General features: G+C 36.8%; 5 protein-coding genes and 1 non-coding gene across 7 annotated transcripts; 1 reads left to right on the forward strand and 5 right to left on the reverse strand.

Annotated features, from left to right (window-relative positions):
• Positions 1-1,520: 1,520 nt before the first annotated feature.
• Positions 1,521-4,473, forward strand: LOC104705220 (disease resistance protein RML1B). Its single transcript, XM_087460142.1, has 3 exons — positions 1,521-2,491; positions 2,573-2,869; positions 2,955-4,473. Exons 1-3 carry the CDS (start codon positions 2,081-2,083, stop codon positions 4,107-4,109), a joined length of 1,863 nt encoding a protein of 620 aa, XP_087316268.1. The 5' UTR covers positions 1,521-2,080; the 3' UTR covers positions 4,110-4,473.
• LOC104703996 (puromycin-sensitive aminopeptidase) lies at positions 4,316-11,630 on the reverse strand. The gene is made up of 34 exons (XM_087460141.1): positions 11,586-11,630; positions 11,115-11,215; positions 10,706-10,780; positions 10,520-10,564; positions 10,283-10,423; positions 10,113-10,188; positions 9,899-9,975; positions 9,608-9,724; positions 9,448-9,522; positions 9,253-9,360; positions 8,951-9,163; positions 8,802-8,863; positions 8,624-8,651; positions 8,453-8,539; positions 8,334-8,359; positions 8,099-8,162; positions 7,936-8,016; positions 7,803-7,850; positions 7,694-7,712; positions 7,547-7,551; positions 7,434-7,445; positions 7,299-7,355; positions 7,094-7,203; positions 6,927-7,007; positions 6,592-6,760; positions 6,264-6,412; positions 6,046-6,184; positions 5,816-5,962; positions 5,613-5,694; positions 5,345-5,520; positions 5,152-5,262; positions 4,956-5,072; positions 4,776-4,847; positions 4,316-4,592 (listed from the first exon to the last, which is right to left on the reverse strand). The coding sequence occupies exons 2-34, from the start codon at positions 11,190-11,192 to the stop codon at positions 4,512-4,514; spliced, it is 2,928 nt and encodes a 975-aa protein (XP_087316267.1). The 5' UTR covers positions 11,193-11,215; positions 11,586-11,630; the 3' UTR covers positions 4,316-4,511.
• Positions 11,631-11,864: 234 nt separating this feature from the next.
• Positions 11,865-14,548, reverse strand: LOC104704000 (uncharacterized). The gene is made up of 9 exons (XM_087460143.1): positions 14,266-14,548; positions 14,083-14,166; positions 13,742-13,851; positions 13,566-13,616; positions 13,047-13,190; positions 12,858-12,947; positions 12,608-12,714; positions 12,286-12,373; positions 11,865-12,195 (listed from the first exon to the last, which is right to left on the reverse strand). The coding sequence occupies exons 1-9, from the start codon at positions 14,375-14,377 to the stop codon at positions 12,097-12,099; spliced, it is 885 nt and encodes a 294-aa protein (XP_087316269.1). The 5' UTR covers positions 14,378-14,548; the 3' UTR covers positions 11,865-12,096.
• A 116-nt stretch (positions 14,549-14,664) lies between these two features.
• On the reverse strand, positions 14,665-14,736 carry TRNAT-UGU (transfer RNA threonine (anticodon UGU)). Its single transcript has one exon. It is a non-coding gene; the product is annotated as a tRNA-Thr (tRNA).
• Positions 14,737-14,890: 154 nt separating this feature from the next.
• On the reverse strand, positions 14,891-16,739 carry LOC104753048 (ubiquitin-conjugating enzyme E2 5). Of its 2 annotated transcripts, none has more exons than XR_015562725.1 (6): positions 16,445-16,624; positions 16,241-16,320; positions 15,752-15,866; positions 15,608-15,660; positions 15,387-15,523; positions 14,891-15,275 (listed from the first exon to the last, which is right to left on the reverse strand). XR_015562725.1 is itself a non-coding variant. In XM_087460147.1 (6 exons), exons 1-6 carry the CDS (start codon positions 16,486-16,488, stop codon positions 15,136-15,138), a joined length of 561 nt encoding a protein of 186 aa, XP_087316273.1. In that variant the 5' UTR covers positions 16,489-16,739; the 3' UTR covers positions 14,891-15,135. The 2 variants fall into 2 exon arrangements, 1 of the variants encoding a protein (XP_087316273.1); XM_087460147.1 differs by having other exon boundaries at positions 15,387-15,515; positions 16,445-16,739.
• A 104-nt stretch (positions 16,740-16,843) lies between these two features.
• LOC147942007 (uncharacterized) lies at positions 16,844-23,303 on the reverse strand. The gene is made up of 26 exons (XM_087460146.1): positions 23,131-23,303; positions 22,699-22,876; positions 22,455-22,616; positions 22,206-22,371; positions 21,984-22,100; positions 21,754-21,887; positions 21,533-21,683; positions 21,374-21,441; positions 20,921-21,019; positions 20,687-20,802; positions 20,195-20,369; positions 20,001-20,111; positions 19,857-19,935; positions 19,619-19,762; positions 19,400-19,513; positions 19,161-19,282; positions 18,984-19,066; positions 18,789-18,913; positions 18,577-18,697; positions 18,360-18,497; positions 18,164-18,260; positions 17,952-18,077; positions 17,767-17,859; positions 17,572-17,677; positions 17,260-17,486; positions 16,844-17,163 (listed from the first exon to the last, which is right to left on the reverse strand). The coding sequence occupies exons 2-26, from the start codon at positions 22,849-22,851 to the stop codon at positions 17,041-17,043; spliced, it is 3,150 nt and encodes a 1,049-aa protein (XP_087316272.1). The 5' UTR covers positions 22,852-22,876; positions 23,131-23,303; the 3' UTR covers positions 16,844-17,040.
• Between the last annotated feature and the right edge of the window lie 1,361 nt (positions 23,304-24,664).

The following is a 24,664-nucleotide window of genomic DNA, read 5'->3' on the forward strand; positions in this document are numbered from 1 at the left end:
AGAAAAAACAAAGCATAAATCTAGTAGATTAAAGGTCCTTAGCCTAATATTAGGAGGTCTACTGGCAAAGCAACAATCATCAACATGAGGCGTACCATGATGAGGAGGTTTACTGGCATCACAAGAGTCAGAGTTTGGTTTTCTAATCTTCCCATGTGGGACGTTAGTTTGCTTCCTAACAATAGTTCTGCTTACTCTGTACTATCGATATCAATGCTCAAGAGACATCGATTCTTACTAGATGCTGAGGAGATTTGTGATGTGGTTAGCAGATACTAGATATTGAGAAGATTTGTGACATGGACTTATCAATAACAATCAAATCAAATAGTATATGAAAAATGAAATTTATTTAAATCATTTGGATATTGCACCGGAGAAACCACTCGAATCAAGTCTGTAGCTGTTAAGCCTTTGAGAAGCTCTTTTAAGACTTTAAGAAAGGAACAAAACTCTAACATAAGCAATCTTCTTCATACTTAGCTTCCCAAGTTGTTCATGTATATTGCACTTTTTTGTACTTTATTTTTAATTAAAGGACGTCACAGTATATAGTCCCATTTACTTATCTGAGAGATCTTGTGGTTTTTGTTACCCCATTTATTTCCATAGAGATCTCTCAGCATGTCTCTCATCATGGCTTCTCCTTCTTCTTCTTCTTCTTCTTCCAAGCCTCGCAACTACAAATTCAAAGTGTTCACGAGCTTCCACGGTCCCGACGTCCGTAGAACATTTCTCAGTCACTTGCGCCAACAGTTTCAAGGCAACGGGATAACTATGTTTGATGATGAAGAGATTAAAAGAGGCGGAGAGCTTTCTCCTTCACTCAGAGAAGCTATAAGAGAGTCTAAGATCTCGATCGTGATTCTCTCCCAAAAATATGCTTCGTCAAGCTGGTGTTTGGATGAACTGTTGGAGATACTGGATTCCAAAAAAGCTATGGGACAGATAGTGATGACCGTCTTCTATGGAGTGGAGCCATCCGATGTGCGGAAACAGACTGGAGATTTCGGGATCGCTTTTGATGAAACTTGTGCGAATAAGACGGACAAGGAAAGACAAGAATGGAGCAAAGCTTTGACTGATGTGAGCAACATTGCTGGAGAAGACTTCAAGAAATGGTTTGTCTTCTTCTTTTTTCTTTTCTAAACAACTACTGGTTTATCTTCACTTAATTAAACATTTTTATTTCTTAGGTTTTACAATTAGGTGGAAATTACACGATAGATATATATATAGATACAGTTAATGTTTTACGTTTTTATGGTGAATATGGTGGAAAAAAGGATATTTATAGATTTAGGGAATGTATTTGGTGAATGCTAGAAAAATATATTGATATGCATGGAAGGAAACGGTGCTTATTCTCTTCTTTGTATTTTGTTAGGGATAATGAAGCGAACATGATCAAGAAGATTGCATGGGATGTTTCAAATAAGCTTAACGCTACACCATCAAGGGATTTTGAAGACATGGTGGGATTAGAAGCTCATTTAAGAAAAATGGAGTCTCTGTTACATTTAGATAATGAGGACGCAGCTATGATAGTTGGAATCTCTGGTCCTGCAGGCATTGGTAAGACTACCATTGCTAGAGCTTTGCAGAGCCTACTCTCAGATAGGTTTCAGCTTACATGTTTTATGGACCTCAGTGGAAACAATCATAGTGGCTTTCACGATTATGGTCTGCAGTTGCGGGTACACGAACAACTTCTTTCAGAGGTTTTGAATCAGGATGGTACGAGGATATGCCATTTAGGAGTGTTACAACAAAGGCTAAGCGACCTGAGAGTGCTTATCATTCTTGATGATGTGAATGATGTGAAGCAATTAAAGGCTTTGGCTAAAGAGACTACTTGGTTTGGTCCTGGAAGTAGGATTGTAGTAACCACAGAAAACAAAGATCTTTTACATCAACATGGCATCAGCAATACGTACCATGTGGGATTCCCATCTAGAGAAGAAGCTCTTGAAATCTTATGTAAATATGCTTTTAAGCAAAGCTATCCACCTCATGGTTTCGAGGTCTTGCAAAAAGCATAACACACCTATGTGGTAACCTTCCATTGGGTCTATCTGTGATGGGTTCATCTTTATCTGGGAAGATGGAGGACGAGTGGGAATGTGTAATGCAGAGGCTAAAAACTAATCATGGCCGAGAAATCAATGACGTATTAAGAACTGGCTTTGAAAGATTAGATGAGAATGAGCAAACGCTATTTCTCCACATTGCAATCTTCTTCAACAATAGAAATGGTGGGCTTGTGAAAACTATGTTCGCTGACAGAGACTGCTTGGATGTCAAATACGGGTTGAAAATCCTTGAAAACAGATCTCTCATAGAGATAGAGATATCTAGATATGGGGATCAAATAGTGATGCACAAGTTACTGCAACAAGTTGGTAGAAACATCGCTCATAAAGAAGAACCTTGGAAACAACGGATCTTAATAGATGCACCAGAGATTTGTGATGTTCTCGAACATGACACAGTAAGTTATTTCTCTTGTACTATTTGTCATATTATTCGTTCATGAATATTATTATTTAAACTTGGGACGTATTGGTTTTAGGGTACTAGAGCTATGTCCGGCATATCATTTGATATTTCTGATATTGATGAAGTATCTATAAGAAAGGAAGCTTTTAAAAGAATGCCTAATCTTCGATTCCTCAAAGTCTATAAAAGTAGAGATGATGGGAATGATATAATGCATGTACCTGACGGGATAGAGTTTCCGCGTCGTCTAAGGTTACTAGATTGGGAGGAATACCCAATCAAAAGTCTTCCTCTGATATTTAATACAAAACATCTTGTCGGACTCTATATGCAAGAAAGCCACCTTGAGAAGCTATGGGAAGGAATCCAGGTTGGTGTTGTGCTATAATAATATATGTTTACTTTCTCTTCAAGTTATATATATGATGCTCATTCTCTCTCTCTTTCTCTCTTAGTGCCTTAAGAATCTCAAGGAGATGGATCTGTCTAGGTCTAAGAATTTGAAGGAACTCCCGGATGTTTCAAATGCTACGAGTATAGAGAGATTGATACTGAAAGATTGCAAGAGTTTGGTAGAGATACCATCATCGTTTTCACATCTTCATAAACTAGAGAGATTGGATACGAGTGGATGCATAAACCTACAAGTCATTCCAGCTCAGATGAATTTGGCATCTCTTGAATGGGTCTATATGAGAGGATGCTCAAGATTGAGAAAATTTCCAATTATTTCAACGCACATCAAAGATCTGATTGTATCAAACAACACGAAGTTAGAAAATGTGTCAGCATCAATTGCCTCGTGTTGTCGTCTTCAGACTCTCGATATGAGCTACGGTGACAAGCTCAAGGGAATAACACATCTCCCCGTGAGTTTAACAAACCTAGACCTAAAATATACTGATATTGAAACGATTCCAGGTTGCGTCAAAGAGCTTAGTAACCTGTTCACACTTGATCTATGTGGCTGCAGAAGACTTGCATCGTTGCCAGAGCTCCCTGGTAGGCTCATTTATCTATTTGCAGACGAATGTGAATCACTGGAGACAGTATTTAGCCCTTTAAACACTCCAGAAGCGTCCCTTCGTTTTACCAATTGCTTCAAATTGGGTGGAGAAGCACGTAGAGAAATTATCGGACGATCATCGGAATTTAAGGGGTCGGCTGTGTTACCAGGAAGACAAGTGCCAGCAGCACAGTTCGATCACAGAGCCAAAGGTAACTCCTTGACCATTCTTCTCGATGCTGCTGGTAATTCCCATTTCATGATCTGCGTCGTGATTTCCCCTAACAAGGAAAGCACAAACATGAGTTACCGTTCTGAACTAAAATGCCGCATCAACGGCAAGGACAAGGAGTTGATCATAGGAGATGCCTCCAAATTTCGAAAGGAACATCTAGTTATATTTCACTCCTTGTCCTTGCCATTACGTATGGACCCCTATGAAGCATGCAGAGAGATGGTGGTAGTATTCGAATTCAGCAGCAAATACCAGCTAGACTTCGACATTATTGAATGTGGTGTCAAGATCTTGACCCCACAAAACATCAAAAGGGATTACGACCTAGTGTTTGAAGACGACGACAATGACGTACAAATGGAGTACTAATGTCGTCTAGATCTTGACGGACGAAACTGACGGAAGCAACAATGGAGGATCTGGCAATAGCCACACGTGTTCACCAGAATCTGAATCTGAGGAAGAAGACGACGATGACGAGGGCTACAAAGAAAATGTTTTTAGCTAAATAATTTGGCGTGTAACTAAGCTAATCAAAGGATTAGTTCTAGACTATATATAGTATATAGTCATTGTTTTACTAAACGTACCCTGCGTTCAATAAAGAAAATTAACGCAACATTTATTGTAATAATAGTAAAACTCATAAGCAGAGGCAAAACAATCTGTGATTGTTTTAATATAATCCCACTGCTAATTTCAGTAGCTAAAATAAAATATAGTTACGAGTACAGGAAGAAGCGTCTTTTAAAGGATTCTTAAAGGTGTCTCTCAAGCAGCCAAACTCTTGGAGGCTATCTCAAAGACATTCTCAGACAACCCATTTGCAGACATTATCATCTCCAATTGTGCCTGCAAACACAAACACAACAGCTTTAATCTAGTGATCTTCTTAGGCTATCAGACGAATCATGGCTGACGATTTCAATCAGTAAAAAGACTGGACAAATAGGTTGAACGAGGCAAAAAGAACACCATGAAATGCTTAAGGGGAAATTCTAGACTTGTTTTGCATTTATCTACCGGACAATTTACCTTGGCTAGGCCCTGACGGGTTTCATCATACCGCTTCCACCTCGAAAAGGCAGACACCATACGAGAAGCAACCTATTCAGACCAATGAAAAAGTAAATCGTTAAGCTCGGTGTTGTTGCCAAGAAGATAGTTACATTAGGTAAGTAACTGCAACGAGACCAGATATATTGGGACTCTAACCTGAGGGTTCAATTTGTCTAACTGGACAACAATGTCACCCAAGAACTTGTAACCTGATCCATCCTTGGCATGGAAATTCACTGGGGAACCACAGAACCCTCCAATAAGCGAGTAAACCTGAAAGATTGATGTCGGTTTCGTCGTAAGCATAGAACTGTGAAAAGTTGCGAAAATGAGGGTTTCATAATTCACTTGCCTTGTTTGGGTTGCGCAGATCAAAAGCTGGGTGATCCAAAAGCTTCTTGACATTCTCTACATTGCCAGGAATGTCGGACGTTGATTGCAGGAGGAACCATTTATTAACAACCTGAGATCAGAAACTGATAAATTTTAGTACAAGCATATTCCTGGAAGTGGAAGAGAGTAACTTATGATTTTTAAATCCATACCAAGTAATCGTGCTGCCACTTGTTATAGAAGTCAGCAAGAATGTTGTCACGGGTTTGACCAGGGTTCTGGGCAAGAGCTGCCAAAGCAGCAAATTGGTCGGTCAAATTGGTGGCCATCTTGTATTCATTCAGTGCAAGTTCCGCATATGCTGGATCCTCGAGAGATGCAAGATAAGCTGGAGTATTTCAACAAAGCAAAAGGTAGTGAAGTTAGTGACTAGAGCTAAGAGTGTCTCCTTCTATTGAAGAGTGGCTATGGAAAACAAACCTAGAGCTGTGTTCTTCAAAGCACGCCTCGCCATGTTTGTGTGGTCAAAGACATAAGCTTCTGTGCTCCTGTTATTCTCGACCTGCACAAAAACAATTAAAAAGTTTCAGTTAATAAGCAGAGAACAATCTTATATGAAAACAGGAACTGCCTTTTAGTCCTGAATCCCGAAAGATTCGGTATGCAGAGAGAAGAAGACATACTATCTTTAGAAGCTCGGCTTTAAGTTCTGATGCAAGCTGCTTTCTTACAAACTTTCTAACAGCATGAACAGCATCAGGATCCGCCACAGCCATCATGTCCATTATCTCTCCCTCCCCAGGCAGTGTTATCGCTTTGGCTATAAATTCCTACACAATACATAAAGATAACAAATTTGAAAGTCCTAACCTACACTAACATGTATGATAGATAAGGGAAGGTAGAGCCATACCTTGTCCAAGCTTGAGTCAGAAAGCACACTGCCGAGACCTTGCACATATTTTGGGTTTAGAACCAACGGTTTATTTTGCTGGAAATCAGAAACTAAGTTCAACATCAGCTTTCGTGCCAGAACTTGACCAGCCTCCCACCTAAAATACAAAATAAATGAATGATCGAATTGCGGGAAGAGGATACAGAAGAACTAATATGTTGTAGAAAGGTACATACCGATTGAATTCATCTGAATCATGAGCTAGGAGGAAGAACAAGTCATCATTAGAGAGATCAGTATCAACACGAACTGGGGCACTGAATCCCCTAAATAGGGACGGAACAGGTCTTTCTGATATATCAGAAAACACAAACTCTTCTTCTTTCTGTACATTTAACAAAACATAAAGCCAGGAAAAGATACATGAGAAGATCAGGGCAAAAGGTATAATAATGAATTAAAAACACTGGATGTCAGACAAAAGCGTAAGGTAATGTAATCTAGAATAGAAACATTACAAAAGATCACATAAAGTACTGGGTTAAAAAGGAATTCTCAACTAACCTTAGTCACTCGAAGTATTGTGCTGCTGCTTGAAATGGTCTGCACTGTACCATCATGATGAACAGAGGAAAGTGTAATGTCTTTCCCACTTGAGTCCAGAAGACCGACAACCACTGGAATAAATGTAGGTTCTTTTGTTGGCTGGCCTGGAGTCGGAGGTATCTCCTGACTGGGAAAGTGATCAACCAGAAAGAAACACAATGTGTCAACAACAAATTCAATAGAGATAAGATCCATAAAGGTTCAATTTCAAGGACAAGGCATAAGTTTGGCGTATTAACAAAGTTTTGTGTGAATAAGAAAAAATAGAATTTTAGACATGAGAAGAACCGAACCTGAATTTTAAAGAGAAAGTACGAGCTTCAGCATCATAAGCGGAGACCACTTTGACAACCGGCGTTCCAGCTTGAGAGTACCTAAGATGTTGTATATGGTAATATAAGTACGAAAATAATTAAAAAAAAAAAATCACAAAAAATTCCACAATGAAAATCTGACTAACCATTGCAAGAAATTAGCAAAATCTGCATTGTTTGCATCACGCATGGCAGCAAAGAAGTCTTCACAAGTCACTGCTTGCTCATCATGTCTTTCAAAGTAGAGATCAATTCCCTGTAACATATGAACAAATAGAGATGATCAGAACATGTTACATGAATATCTCGCCACTAGATCCACACAAAAAACAAGTAGCGTTGGAAAGCAACCTTTCGGAACCCCTGACTTCCTAGTAGAGTTTTGTACATCCTGACAACCTCAGCTCCCTAGGAATACATTATGAAAGTCAACTAGGGTTTCTTGCTTACTACAAATAACAAAACACAGTAGGTAAAGAGCCAAACCTTTTCATAAACCTGAAACAACAACAGAAATCAAATATTTGTGTTAGAAATAATATGCAAGGGATTGATAGGAAATGGAAATATGAATACAAAAGGAATTCTCAAATCCCTACCGTCACTGAGAGAGTAGGTAATGGCCAGAGATGTAATGCAGGTTCGAAAAGGTTACAAAATCAGAAGCACGTTAGATTGGAACACAATGCTGAGATTAACATAATAAAATCTTGTAATGGAATTCTTTATTGTGAACAGAAACTTACCTGTGTAGAAGTTGTCCATCTGCCAGAGAAACGAAAAGAGCCATATTTAGAAACACTTATAATATCAAGTCCATTAACACTTCCAAGGCAAAATAAGAGAATCTCTGACCTTGATGTATGAATGTGGACGAACTGGATGTGCCATAGGACCACCATCCTGATAAATTAGAGGACAGATAATTTGGCATGAGAAGATAAAACAATCCCATGAATATGCCTCAAAGGAGTACAAAATAAGATACCTGCGGAAATTGATAGATCCGAAGCTTTGAGACATCAGCAATGCGCTTGACAGTTCGGCTTCCCATGTCAGATGAAAACTCCTGTATGTATTTTGCAAATTTATATCATTCGATAAGAAAAATTCCCATAACCATCTTCGAATGGCAAAAGGATAATATATACCTGGTCACGGAAGACAGTAAGTCCTTCCTTTAGACTGAGCTGGAACCAGTCACGGCATGTCACCCTGTTGTTACAAGAAGACTTGGTCATATATTGGGCCACATACAAACAACGTTTCTTTTCTAAAATATACTGCACAGACAAGCATCTATCTTATACCAGACAAACAAAATTAGAAGATCCAATAAGAAAGAATTAATCAGTTGTAGCAAAGAGAAGGAGAGATGAGGCTAACCTGTTCCCTGTCCAATTGTGGAAGTACTGCACAAAGAACACAATGAAAGATGTGTTTATTGAGAATTAACTAAACACCAGAAAAGTTTTCAATTAACAACATATGATATTATTACATACCTCATGACCAATAACACCCAAAATAGCAGCGTAATCTGCATCTGTTGCAGTTTCTGGAGATGCTAGGACAAGCTTGGAATTAAAAATCTGTAAAATAGAAGCTCATGGGTCACCATCAAAATATAATATATTTTAAATTACATAATTTCTTATAAAGCAAGGTAAGGTTACATTCAAACTCTTGTTTTCCATGGCTCCCCTGAAAATCGAGCAAAAATCAATCAGTTTGTCTGGTATGACAATAAGAAAAGCTAAAAGACACAGACGTTGAGGTCTATGTTTTGGATTGAAGATATTAGCAAATGGATTAATACTATCAACTGTGACAGAAACCACCATTTGGTCATACATGTTAAAATCTGGAACGGCGACAATGTTGAAGAGATCCAGATCATACTCAAGGCCGAACACCTAGTGGACAAAGGGTACACACAAATAAACAATCAGATTCAGTAGTAACAAGTAACAACGAAAACTGAAAACAATGCAAGTGCTTACATCCTCATCCCACTTCATGGCCGCCTTAAGGGAATACATAGCATGGGCAGTCTTTGGTACATCTTCTGCAGGAGTCCAGATTTTTAGGGAAACCTGCCTACCAGAGCGTGTGGTAAATGTATCATCTCTGCTCACTAGCTGTCCAGCCACCAAAGCAAATAGATAGCACGGTTTCTTGAATGGATCCTCCCATAAGGCATAGTGCCGTCCACCCTACATTTCAAAGAACAATTATGCTTTCAACAAAGACCAAGCCGAGAAGACACTTGGTAAACAAGAAAAGAAGGCATTATTTTGCTAACCTCTATCTCTCCTTGAGAAATGAGGTTTCCATTGGACAATAACACAGGATAAAGTGTCTTGTCAGCCTCCACACGACAAGTGTACTTTGCCATTATATCAGGGCGATCCTGTCATAGCAGAATAAAAATACAATGTAAGAACATCATTTTGTACTATATAAACACCAGTCATCTTATCAACAAGTCACAATCAACCTGGTAAAATGTAATTTTGCGGAAACCTTCTGCTTCGCACTGTGTGCAAAAATTCCCAGAAGACTTGTAAAGCCCCTAACAGAAGAAAACCAAAAAAAGTTAGAAGAGATTTACAATTTACATCATTGAGAGTTTCAAAAGATAAGAAAAATAAGTTCACCTCAAGTGAAGTATTCTTGTGGGGGTATATCTCAGTATCAATTTCCAAAACAAAGGACTCCTCAGCTGGAAGCGAAGTAAGAGTGAGATGACGAGAGTCCAACTGGAAATCCCCTTCCTAGCCAAGGTGAACAACATAGGTAAAGAGAGGAAACTGAGTTACTTATATATGAATCAACTGAGTTGCTTGTCATAGAGAAGAGTCTATCATAATTCATATATAGTATTAAGAATAAAAGAGTGAGCCAGGAGATAAAAATGTTTTCCAAAAGGACAAGTATTGAATGGGTACCTTTAGAAGTTTCCCCTCAATCTTGACTGAAAGTAGCTTCAAGTCATGTCCATCCAAGACCAATGCAGCGGGAGATCCTGGCCAATAAGATACTTGTTCAGATGTGATGTGAAAAAAAAAGAGCAAAAATCCATCCTAAAGCTATGCAAAAGAATACTAAACATGAATGTTTACAGAAACTAAAAAACACCAATGTACTACTAGACTGTTGTACCTTTAACTCGAGGGGAAACCTTGATTTTAGAGCTAACAATTGTTTTATCTTCACCTAGAGAGAAGGTCAGATCCACCTAAACAAACAAACAAAAAAAGCTTCAAAATAACAACAAAATGATCCTAGTCATATACTCGATTTGGAAATTATTTTGAAGATGGCTGGCATACAGTTTCAAAGTAGTAATCAGGCTTAGTGTAATCCTTGAGAAATATTTCTTTTGGTGCATCCATTTTGGATTCTTCAGCTTTATCCGGAACTGATTCTGTAGCAACAGAACAAATCAACCTCCTGCTGTTTTGCTTCGGTCTCTGACATATAAAACAGAATATAGATTTAATATAAATCCAGTACTAAATAATAAATTTTGGGTATCAATCATACGGAAAGGATATAGAGTATGTTACATCAACAGAATGAGGTAGAAACCGATTCTTCCTCAAACAAATGGCCTGAAACAAAAAGAATTACAGTAAAGATCATTCTCTGTTTCAAATAGTGTGGCACTTGACAGAAGAAAGAAAGAATAACAGTAACGATCATTCTATTTTGAACTGCGTGGCACTTTATAGAAGAAACAAAGAAACACAAACCTCGGAAGTAAGAAACGGTCTGAATTGAGTAAGCCTCTTTGCGGAACTACGAAGACAACTGCTGCTTACAGGAACCTGTAAGAGAGAGTATAAAAGCGAATGAATACAAACTAAGGAAAAGAGAACGGTTACTACAAAATAATGATACACATAAAGCAGTGATATAAATCGAAATGGTTTGGTAAAAGAAAACAGAAGTCATTACAAGAACATTTTATTAATCCTACACAAGTTCTTTCCAAGGTAACAAAAACATACAATTCGAACAGAAAATTCAAGTTAAATTTGTTTTTCATTCCAATAGTTCAGAATCGATCCAAAAATACAGTTTACATCTACAAAATTGTATCAATCAGTTTCCTATAACTGAACAAATAAACAAATAAAGAGAGTTGAAAGGGGTAATCACAGGAGCATGAGAGAGCAAACCCAGAAGATTGAACCTCGCCAGAGATGAACTTCGACAAGGAATAATCAATCTAGCCATTACAAAAGAAAACCCAAGAATCCCTAAACCAACAATAGCGCTAACAATAAGATTAAAATAAAATAAACACGTCCTTGGTTGCGTTCTAAATTCTCCAAACTATAAACCCTAGATGATGAGATAACTCTATCTACTCTAGTCACTACACAGAGCGGTAAGTTAGGGCTATGGCGTTTATAAAGATGTGTGTGTAAATAAAAAGGAGATAGAATTTAAATGAAAAAATTATAGCCAAGAAAATTAGATATAATAAAAACACACACACACACACACACACACACAAAAGAAAAAACAGATAATTAAACAAAATTAAGAATTCGATTTCGCGATTTCGAGTGAGAGATCAAATCTGGGGAGATCGATCGGAGGAAGACGACGAAGTAAGTAAATTACCAAAAGAGATCCGACGATCAGATGATGAAAGAGGCACAACTGAACAACTATGAGATGAGACGAAACCTGGTACTGATATTTATAATAATGACAAACACGATGTAAGATATTTTTTTTTAATCCCGAAAGAAAAAAAGAAAAAAAAAAAAAAAAAAAAAGAGAATTAACACGATAATGATACTTTTATTTATTTATTTTTAGTTTTGAACACAAACAAATGACATTTTGTGTTTATCCATTTTCCAACACTTTTATCATTTCGATGCTTGCTCAGAATACTTTTTGTTTGAATTCGTAAATTAATAAATAAATAAAACAATAAAACTCTAATTTTATCACCAAATTTCGATCATGACGACACGTCATGCCACATTCTGCTATTTGAAGACAATAAAACGTTATATTGAAAAAGGTTACAACAAAATCAAACGCAATTCTCTCTAAGGACACAAAATGATATAGGTGGAAACAGAACTGAAATAAAGAGTCGAAGCGGTGGCGTTTTATAGCATCATTCACCGATGAACTGGCGTTTTTTAGCAGTGTTCATGTACGGTCTAATGACCCATTCGATCTCTGCTTCATTTTGTTCCACGGTTCCTAATTTCACCTGCATCACCAAGAAACAGTATTGTCATTAAGGAGCTTTGATTGATGGTTTGATGATAAGAGTTCTGATTCGGTTAAGCTGAATGCATACCTGGTATAGCCGCAACTCAAACCGAGGACCGATTTCTTTTAGCTCAATTGATTTTGGACCTCCCTCTCCTTTATCATAGACATGATTCCTACATATAAATACACCCACAAGGAATTTTTAAAAAAGAACCGACAACAAAAATCAAACATAATCTCTAGCTGCTCTATTTACAAATGCGTTATTGCATGGTGTAGTTATGTGCTCTACAAAGAAGAACAGAATCAGATTACCAAATATCAACTTAAGCCTTAGGCATTGAAAACTACAACTCAGGTCACCAATTGAAATTCGTAAAATCTGACCGTTGTGAAGACAATTTTACCTGAATGAAATATAATCAGATTGATTAGCAAAAGTAACTATACGTCTTGCATCCGGTTTTGGAGCAGGGAAGATATGTTTTAAGATGTTTCCAACTCTTTTACCCATCTGCAAAACATAAGGTTTGGAAAATATGTCTACATTAGAAATTAAAAACCAAGAACGATCAATCCATATGAGATGCAGCGAAGCTTATTGTTTCCAATACCAAATTGCAGTAAGAACGAAGTGAACTAGTTCTACGAATATACCTGAGTTGTAAAGTTGTTAAAAATGAGATGAGGATATTGCTCAGGCATGTGTCCAATGGCTTTCTTGTCTTGAATATCATGTCTTGTTACCTAAACAGAAGGTACTCTGGATTAAGTAAAAAAGGCTAAACCAGGAGTTGGAAAGAAGAAAGATTTGGAAAAGAATCAGATCTTCAAAGAGTTACTTACCACATTAAGTAGTCCAAAGTATGCGGTTGGTCCAAATGGGAGATGAGAGATAATGAGACCATCAGGCACACCACGGTGCTCATGAACCAGTATAACATCAGTAAAATCATGCGAGCGAGCAGTTTCAATGATCTCAGAAATAACCTGCAAAGAATGAAGTTGGAAAACTTCGGTATTATCATCCCAATGCTACATAGAGAAGTATTGTGAAGTATAAAAGTCACTACAACTCCAGCTTATGGTTCCTATCAGTCACACTCCTAATTTGATTTGCAATACAGATTTGGACTACCTCAGCTACAAGTTTAAATTATGGAATCTGGCCTACGTTGCCCATTTTGACTATAATCTGATACAAGTAAAGGCACTTGCGATAATAAACCCCAGGAATTGGCCCTAAGGGAGCTAATACCAATAACATTTAGCTTAACCAACATCAATAAGAAACCACAAGTAGCAAAAAGAGAATTAGATACTTCCAAATGGATTAAAGTAGAGAAGCCAGAACAACACACATACCTGACCACCACGATTTATTCTCTGAGAGTTAGGAAATACAAACTTCAATTCCTGCAACAGACACCACAAAATAAAAAGTCATTAATCAAAGAAAAAACACAAATCACTAGCCAGAAATTTAAAACAAACCAGACAACAATGTCAGCATCTTATCAACGACCGAAACAAAACTATACCTTTGTGAATCGGATAAGTGGAGCACTTGGATTCCTAGACGTTGTCAACAAAATCTTTGGATCATTCTCCGTAGCATTTGCATATTCATCATCAATATGACTCCGGGGAACTATTTTACAACATTGATTAGAAAAATAACCATCAGCTGTTACTACCACAAACCATTCAAAGCTCTATATAGACAAAAGTTTAAGTACCAATACAACAAGAGCATAGAACAAGTAGAATTTACATAACTTTGCTAAACCAAAACATTGAAAATTCAAATGTAAACGCATACAACATATCAATTAATCAAACCAATCGGAAAAAAAAAAAAACTATCTTTCGAAATTCGTACCAGCTGTGTTTTGGTCTTCAAGATCAATCTCTTGTCGAAGCTTCGCCTCTTCGTTTCGGAGCTCAGTAGGAATCGGCTTTCCTTCTGTTAAATCATAAAACCCAAATCACAACAATGAAGAAATATATTCATCGAACAATGATTAATTCAACAGAATACGAAATAAAAGATATATATGAAGACCTTGGAGAGCTTCTCTAATCTTGCGCTTCTTCTCATAGAGCTGACGCTCATCACCTTCCAAGTTTTTCCTGTAGAGATACTCTTTTCTTAACCTAACGTTTCTGCGCAACATCGTGATTCGTCGTGAGTGATTGAGAGAACGCGAGAGTGGCTATGAACGAACTTGTTTGATAGTGGTGGTGACGTATTAGGGTTTTAGGAATAGGGTTTCGAGAGAGGCAGGAAGAAGAAGGAGGCGACTGAACGATAACAAAAGTAGCGTTGAGTAAATAAAAAAAACGGCAAGGTGTTTGTCCCTGAAACGTGAAACGGGGATAACAAGCTATCTTGGGCCGTTTATTATATGGGCCTTAAAGCAGGCCGAAGATTGACAAAATTAGGGAAAAATTGCAAAAAGGGTGCCCTCACGCAGGATCGAACTACGGACCTTCAGTTTACAAGACTGACGCTCTACCACTGAGCTATAAGGGCATTTCTGTCCATTATTATACTATTAATTATATATTTTTAATCTATACATTTGTCGGTGACAACAATTTCAGGAAGCCAGGTTATACCAGAAACAAATAACTTTGACATTGCTTAAGAAGTTAACTAAAACAATCTGACCACAACCAAGAGACAGTGCACAATAACATGAAGATTAAAGGAGCTTCAATAATTTACATTAAACGACCATAATAAAGAAACAAAGTAAACGACAAGAAAAAGAGAGATTCATTTTACAGTTCAATTGAAGATGGAACCTTTAAAACATTCATTGATTATTCATATACATACAAAGTCACCAGCTTCTTTTTCATTCCCCTGGTTTAGCCATCTATTTAATCCGGCCACATGATTCATACCATACCAAGACCAAATGCGTATTTAAGGATCAAGTTTACCGGCGATTGCAACATCATCTTCATCATCACCGTCTGAGGCATATTCGTCTTCTTCACTCATTTCATCATCACTAGACATTTCCTCATCATCCTCCCTTGGCTTTGCGTATTTCTCACAATACTCTGAAACCACGCAAGAAGATAAGAAAGTGTACAGGCTTTTTACTAATCAGTAAAACCAAGAATCTAAGCAACTCAAAATCAGTTATAACATGAGATCATATATCTGACTACCTTTAACTCTCTGTTCATAGGTAGGACGATCACGCATCATCAACGCAGCTGCTTCTCCATTCAAAGGATCTGACGGATTCGGATACAGAAGAAGTTGAGGAAGAAACGTCTCGAACACATTCACCAGGTCTGAATAACTAAATCAAATAAACAATAAACATAACAAGAATAACAATAATAAGCCAATCCAAAACTGGTATGTAATATTGTTATGATCATACCGAACATCGGGCTCCAGGTCTGGTTAATAACATCTAAACAAACAGAACCCGACCTGCACACGACCACAAAACCAAGAAGCATACAAAAATCAAGATTTGGACAAGGAACATAATCATTATCCAAACATCGATAGCTGAACACACATTTCATCGACATTAGGGTGGTATATTTTGGTAATGAAACCAACAGATGGAGATTTGTAAGGATAAGCATCAGGAAGTTCAACTCTTATCTTCCACACACCTCCCTCATAGATACCTGTCCAAAGTCCAAAACACACAAAAGTTAAACAAATTTAAACTCTATATTAACAAATTCTCAATATTTCCCTGAACTATAAAGTGATGCAACAGCAGCAGAACCAAGTCTCTATGACTTAATCCATAATCAAAGTTAATACTAACAAGTTGTAATTGAAGATATACAAACGATGCAAAAGCCTATAAATATAATCATCATCAACAAGAAAAGCAGAACTAAATCTCTATTATTTATAATCAAAGTTAACACTAATAAAGTTGCAGATGTAAAACAAATCTGCAATTAAGAATCAGCTAAATTCTTAAAACAGTGAAATTAAAAACACACAAAACAGGAGATCAACGAATCAGAGAAGAACTGAGTTAACTTACTGTCTTTAGGTCCATTGAATTCGACAAAGAACTCTTGCATGCCATCGTTGATCATCTCCACCTTGTAGTCACTCATCATCCTAAACTCACATCCATCCATCAATCAACAACACGAAAAAAAAAACTCGAATCAAACAAAACATAAAGAACCCGATCTCGAAATCAAGAATAAACCGATTAAAATAGAATAAAACAAATTTTTACAGTTTCATCAAATCCATTTCTCTACGCTTGCTCGGCGAAGACATGGCTTCTCGCTTCTCTTTTTTTTCTGAGTTTTTTTTTTTTTTTTTTTTTTGGTGCTTTCTGGGGAAATCGAGTGGGGAGATAAAGCCGAGAAAGAAAGAATACTTATTTTATTACTGACACATTCAATAAATATTAAATATATACTGTATTAATTAATTTTATAGGTAAATTTGTATTTATGTATAGTACAATTAATGCTTTCTATAAATACTCTTTCACTTTTGATTTTTAGGTTTATAAGTTGTAATTATAGGTTTACATTCATTAATATATAATCTGGGATTTAGCTAAAAAGATCTCTAAAGTAGATTTTGTTTTTAACCTTCTCGTAAAGGTCTTTTAAAACCCAAGTAGTAGATCGTTAAGCTTTCGTATAAAAACAATATTGGAAGACGCACAACAGTCGATGATATGTTTGGTTTCTTGATAAGTAAACAAAACCAACTTAACACATTTTAAACAAAATTGACATTAAAATGTTCATTTCATGAAGGTTTATAGGTTTACAATTAACTCTTCACCTTTTTTTTTTTTAAACTCAAGAGAAAGCTTTAGACAAAGCGTGGAGGCTTGAGCATATAGATATCTCTCACCATCCCTTTACCCATTTCGCCTACAGCCTTTAACAACTCCATTGGATTACTTTCTTCTTCCTCTTCATCTCTTTCTCGTTTCTGTAATCAAAATACATTACATTTCTTTTGAGTTTTCTTCTCTTTTTCTGTTTGTTTTGTAGTGTAACACAGAAGATTTTCAAATGAACTTTTTACCTTTGACTTCTGTTTGTTCCATGTTAAACCAATTGCGTCGCCTCCTATGTGATCATACCACGGCTTTAACGTCCCAAACTCTTCCTGCAACCCACTCAATAAGCACTTGGTCGGCTCAAAGTCCACCATTAGCTTCTTCTTAAGCTCTTCATGGCTCATCTTCATATCTCCAGGCAACAAAAATGGGTTAAACAATCTACTCGCTTTTCCACGTGCAACGTGCTTCCCTATTCAATAATTGAGAAAGAAGTTTAATTGATGTTTCAACGATAGAAACATAAGATACAGAGACAGAGAGAGAGCTATTGGGACCTTGATTAAGTTCAGATGGAAACAAAAGACGTCGTGGGTAAGGTAATTTGTCTCTATGGAGAAGAATAACTGCATCATAGTTGTGCAAGGGTGTCCTGAAAAGGCACTGCAACAAATATGCCCATAATATTAGTCGATATTATGTTCTCACAATTTTTGGCTCAATGCAGTTTGTTCACAGTGCAACTCACTCACCTCCCATTGAACAGAATCATTATGTTCTTGCAATACCAACTTGCTTAACACGTTTGCACTGCTTCGAGCATAAGCCACCAACCTTTTTTGTTCCTGTACCAAAGTAACAAATAAAAGAAAGTTTATGGCATGAGGAAAATAAAGGGTGGCGTATGCTTTTAAAATGCGTAATTTAATGAACTAACCGATATATTTGGTGTTGTTGCGGTCCATGCCTCTGATGCTTTATCATAAGGAGCAGCCAAGAACATAGCTGAACTTATGTTTTGTCTGTCTTCTTCGTAGCCTTTTCTACTTGACATAAAGTTATCCTAAAAAACCAGAAAGCATTTACAATGAAGACGTTTCCAACAAATTTAGCCCAACACTAGAACCCATTATTAAACTTGGGACTCACATTGATCTCTTTCTCGTCATTTCTACCAAAGTCATTGTTTAAGTCAACAATCAACGGGTAGAACATCCAGTCATAGTCCGCTAGTAATCGCAAGAACCTGTTACAGAGCGGAAAAAGATGTGATGTTTTGATTGTTGGCACAGCATTGCATTGTTGTTTTCCGTCAAATCAAAACTATGGTAGCGGGGTAAGATACCTTAAGAATCCATTAATTCGGGAGCAAGGAACACCAAGTGGGAGAGGTGTGAGGAAGACATGTGCAACCAAAAGTTCAATGGCCTCTTCTGCCAGGCAACCAGAAAAGAGATGCGCAGACACCCATCTTTTTGCAAGCCTTAAGGGAGCGAATAAGGTCCGGGTTATGAAACTTCAAAGCAAACAAAGCAAACACATGAAGTTTATTAACTTTTTACCTGGCAACTGGTGCATATGTAGGAAATCGACCTTGCAAACCATTGATCATACTTGCATGTTGACTGCGGATAAAAAGCATTTTATCGGTATAGGAAACATGCTTCACTGGGTCAGCTCCAACTGCAACTCAGTAGAAGTCAAGGAAGTCAGCATCACATAGGCCTTCTATTCTTCAGAAATAGAGGATAGTGTGTAAGAGAAGAAAACTCACTTTCTCTCTTCACCAAACTCAGGCCTCTTTCATGCAATATTCTCAGACGAAATGCATAACCACCCATGAAAACATCGACATTATCCTCAGTAGCTGTGCATGGTATTCCCTTGACGTTCTGAAGGCTGTCAGTAATATTCAGATAAATAACTGTGACTTAATAGTATGAAGTGTTACGAAGAACAGAAGACCTACCTCTCTGCAATTTTTAGGAGGAATGCAGATTTTGTTTTCTCAATTGCCAAATCATCCATGGGCCAGTTACCAGAACCTTCTAGCTGAGATAGCAAAACAAGAAAACGACAGGAGTGTTTAGATAACTAATTAAGACAAAGTAACTATGCCAGTAACCATCTGGTGTACTGATCATACCTGAATCATGACCTCCATTGCTGGAATGCAGGATGGCAGAAGTTTTTGTAGTCTTCCAGAATCAAACTTTTCGCAAGCCACTGGGTGCGGTTCAGGAGGAAACACGGATGTGGACCTGAAAGCTGCAAGTGACGAGGAAAATTATATATAAGAAACCACAGATAGTGCAAACATCAGAACCATTACATTCTTAAAAAATCTAACAGCTCATTGCAAAGGAAATTACAGGGAAAACAAACCTGAATCTAAAGGCTGAACGCTAGAGACTTTGAGAGGTATGTCTTCAATCTCACGCAAGCACTTCGAGAAAACATCATAGACTTGAAGCAAGTTTCCAGATAAAGATATTGGGTCTGAGACATAACAGCATTGTTGCAATAGATTGAAATTATAAGTGGACAGCACGCAATGCATTGAGAAAAAAAAAGGAATTTTGTTTATTATGAGTTTAGAAATACCTTTATCCCCATAGATTAGAGAGAAATCAAGTTGATCCACTAATTGTACAATGTCATCGGACGACAGTGAAAGATGCCGCTTAAGGACATATTCAACAATATCTTTCATGATAAGATGTCTGCTCCACTGCTGAGTTTCCCAAACTGAGAAAATGAATAAGGCAATATTCAGCTTGCATATAAACTCAAAACTTCATAGTTAAACTCTGCCAAAGGCATGTATTGATTGATAACACACCTGTGCTTTCTGCTATTCTTCCATCTTTAAACCTCCTTAAATCAGACTTCTCACCCCAAAACTTCCGGAATCTAAGTGCCTACACCAATATATTACTTAGTACGACCCAATGAGACAGCAATGATTCAGAGATTTTGGAAATACCTCTATCTTGTTTTCAGCATCTGGCCCAATATCAACTGTTCTAAAAGCCTTTTCAGTGGAGCTGACAGATATGCCAATGAAAAGAGGTTCTTTGTCAAGAACTGACAAGCCCTGGTTCAAAGGAAGTTAAAGTATTAGAAAAGATTCCACTTAGCCGCAATGAAAAGTAAAATTCATAACTGGAAAAAACTTACATTCTCTACACGCCAATCTTGATTGACATTTCTCCAAACAACACGAATTGATTTTGCTCTGTCACCCAGTCCTTCTAACAGCAGGCTATGCACTTTCTGCTCATAGATTCTCCAACACTCCTTGTCCAAACAGAACTCTGACATAGGCAATGCTGTTTTCCCTTTTAGCTGTAATCTAAGAAAACTTATATGTTAGGATAGCTAGCTGAAAACGGAACAAACTAGCTCAGAACAAAGACTAAATTAAGTTGACTGAATAATGAAATATGGTAAAGACAATATTAATAATCATACTATCCACCAATCTTGAAACCATGGAGGTCAGTATGAACATGTGAAATAGATTTCCTATCTAAATTTTTCAGTCTCATACTTCCACACACACGACTAGCCATTTCTAGAACGCTTTGACAAAGTACGAACATATCCAGCCACTTCCCTCCTTAACAATATAATACATATCAATCACGAGAAGTGAAAAGCAAAGCTTACCTTATGCAGTGGTCATACTTAACAGGATAGTCAACCTTAGTCATAAACATCTCCTCGAATCCTCCATCTCTGAGTTTCTCCATACATTTAAGCATCAAAGAAGCCTCATCTTGGAGCTGTGCTGACCAACAAACAAATTCCATGATAAGGTCACACATACAACCACAGCCTCGAATGAAATATCAGATAATCAAAATACATCAAAGTTAAGAGTTTTTCTCCAGCTTTGGGTACCTCCTGGAAACCAACACTGGTCATCCGGAAAGCCAAATTCACAAATGTTGACGAATCGCACATAACAACAGGGAACAACTCTCTGAACTTCATCTTCTCCTGAATTTTAAACGTTGATAATCAGTTAAAACAGTATGCAAAGAACAGAACACCATGTATGCGCACATGAAATTTCTTCGATAGAATACTATTTTTCAAGAAACTCAAGCTATACACGAAAAATCCAGTGTCTACATATGGTTTTTCCAACATTATCAAGACTTTCATACGTAGTTTATGTATTATCAGAAGATGCCTTATAGTCTCATGCTGTATACCACAATGACACTATACACCAGAGCGTATTCTATCTGATTGTTTTAACAGCAGACGAACACAGTAGTACCAGTGCATAGCCATACTGATACGCAAACATTAAAATGAAAGAAACAGAAAAGCAAGTAGACAACACACCTCCTTCGAGACACGAATATCACTCTGTGGCGGAAGATATAAACCCCTCTCCCATAATTTAGAATTGGCTGTCAAACAGGATTAACAAATTTTGGTTATCTATACTGCAGAATCAAACACTTAATATGCAACGAATAGACTTAAACTGCACTACCCTACCTATGAAGTCCAGTGTCACTCTGAAAATATCTAATGGTTTTAGTGCCTTGTTAATTTTGGCATGGCTTGCAAGGTATGATAGTATCACAGAGATTAGAAATCCATTCAAGCAATCATGAACATATATCGAGCTCCTTTGTCTAGCCCATATCTGCACAGAACCAGATACGTTTAAGGATCCCAATATACGCAGGGTAACAATACCTGTTAACTATCCATACCTTCAGCAAAATCAAAGCATCGCCCAACTCCTTCCACTCAGAAAAGGTTTTTTCGAGAAACTCAGAATTTTCTTTAAGAAACATGTCCTCCAATATGCTTGAGTTGTAAGTCGGTGTGGGCAGAGGGACACCATCTTTTAATCATCAGGATGGATCAGAATATTAATAAATCGATGCTTCAATATATTTATCTAAATAGAGTTCAACATTCTTGAAAGAAACCTCATTACCTGCAGTTACAGAACGGACGTTGTTTCTGCTCATACTCAACTTTGCAACATTAAACAGTGATGTTGCTGAAGGGATTATCCTAATGGAAAATCCAGGAAACTGATCAAGTTTATTAGCTGCAAACACACAGATTCTCGATGTGAATACTTTTTAGTCAATGTAAAAATTACTATTTTCTCTTAGCAAAATAAAAAAAAAATAAAATAAAAACTAGAGCACACCTGGGAAAACAACTAAGACTGGCTTCCTAGCTTCGTTCTGAAAGGTTGACCATACAACCTTCTCGATGGAAGGAGACGACATCAAATGCTTTTTAATAACACAAAGATACAAACATCTTTTGGCATGGTATCTATGATTCATGTAATCCTTCTCATAAAAACATTCCTGCAAGAACCCTTCTATAGTTAACAAACCAACCCATAACATTCGATTTTAAAAGTTACGAACTGCGCAGTAAAACACTTTACCTTAGGCAAGTGAAGAAGAAGATCAACCGAAGAATCAGGCTTTGCCATGCAATCCATGGAGTAACTGCCACAGAGATCATAACCACTTGGCTCCTTAAAATTGAACTCAACTTTATCTGCCCCAATGTCCTTGACGAAACTGGGAGCTAACTCAGAGGTCACCTAAGAGATTTTCAATTGTTAAAGAAGCTCATAAAAACTTCAATTTCCTTTAAAACATTAACAGATAAGCCCACAAACATACCTTAAAATCTTCAGGGATTCTATCAATAGATTCATAAATGGGCGCAATGGCATCATCCAGAAGCTCTCTTAGAGAATCGTAATCCAATCGAACGTCTTTTAAAAAGTCGTTAACTTTCTGAGTACGAGAGTCTGTCACAGTATCTGCCTCCATGGTTACTGTACTGGATTCTCGAATACTAGGGTTTAAGAGAAGAAGAGCAAAGAAAGGTTTAATTTTTATATATTCTGAAAGAATAACACAAAGCCTATGTGGGCTTTATTCAATAGGTCATCGTTTAAGCCAAACATGAGATTGATTATTGAATTTTAGTGAAGCAGAGCAATTACAATAGAACATGACGACATATCAATCTTACTTTAGATTTAGATTCTCTCCTAAGAGACTACAAACTTCGGAGCAGAAAATAACGGAATCAAAAAGTAAACTTACGTTTAGATTATCTTCTTCTTCTGAGAGAATCGACGGCGATGCTTGTTTGCGGCGGCGTGAGGAGGAAGAAGAAGAAGAAGAAGAAACAGGGTTGGGTTTAAAGTTTAACAGAGGCTTAAACCCTTTTCCAGTATTTTAAAAAAATTGTTTTTTTTTTAATTCAGTTTCTCTTCTTTCTCATACCGAACGACGCCGGTTCAATGTAAAAGGAACCTATATTTAATTGGGCCATGCTGAGTTTATAAAAAGCCCAAATAGTGATGAAGATGAAACTCAAATACTGTTTTTTTTTTTGAACAAAATGAAACTCAAATACTATATGGCACACCACAAATGTTATGGAAGTACTTTTGCTTCTTGGGAGCTGACTTGCTCGGAGCTTTTTGCATGGTGTTGACTGTTGACTGGATGGTTATGGACAATTCTGGCTACGTCCTGTCTAGGATCTACGGATTGGAGAAGTCCATTCCTACCAAGTCAGCTCCCAAGAAGCAGAAGAAACTCGATATGTCATCAAGTCAGCATGTCACTCCCATTACCAACAACAACCAGCACCGTAAGGTTCAGCTCACCCTTTCCTAGTACTGAAACCCCTCTTCACCAAACCCACCCCTACACTCTCAATCCACCTTACAACTACACTACTGATCATTGATCAAGATTGATTCTCCAATCTCATTACTTGTTATGTTGACAAAAGAAATAAAAAGAAGAAAAAAAACTACACTTGAATCTACTTTGTCTTTGGAGGAAGTTGGTAATATATCCCACCGGCACACAAATTTAAATGGGAAAATAAAAATATAAATAAGCTAAATAAATATTACCAAGCACCGTCACATATTTCGGAAGAATATTTGTTTAACATTTAGTATTCTTAATTTGTACAAATTATTGTTTAATAAGCAGTAGGCTGTTACACCTACAAAGACTTAAGCAAGTAGCAGTTTGACCACTTTTTCAAGAGTGCTCCAACTCTTATTAATTAATTTGATAAAGTATGCATTAAGTCATAATAAATCAAATCATATATTATTCTTTATCTATTTGTAGAAGCTTTATGATATACTAAATTCATTCAAAATGTCACCTATTGGTTGGGGGATAAATCATTATTAAAAATGATAATTTTGAAGAAGGTAATTTATAAAATTCACTAGATTAGGTCCGCGTATTAATGCGGATATAAAAAAAATATGTGAAATTTTAAGTTGTATTCAAAATATTTATTTTATTTTATTTATTTTTTTTAAAATAAATTTAGAGTTCACACACTCCATCTTGCAATAAAAGTTTCTTTGTATATTACATGATAATAAAATTAGATTTTAATTTTATGCACTCAATCCCAATAAATAACATTTCTAATTTTCATATCAAAAAAAATTGTGCATTGTATCAAATTTACTTAATTTTTTTTTAAAAAACTAAATTAATAAAACATAATTGTCAAAGAAAAAAAAATGAAAACTAATTTTATCTCATATTTGAAAAAGTAACAATATCTCAAAAATATTTGTTTCATACGTAATAG

Source organism: Camelina sativa, chromosome 7 (genome assembly GCF_030686135.1).
Source record: "Camelina sativa cultivar CO46 ecotype springtype chromosome 7, ASM3068613v1".
NCBI classification, from domain to species: Eukaryota; Viridiplantae; Streptophyta; class Magnoliopsida; order Brassicales; family Brassicaceae; genus Camelina; species Camelina sativa.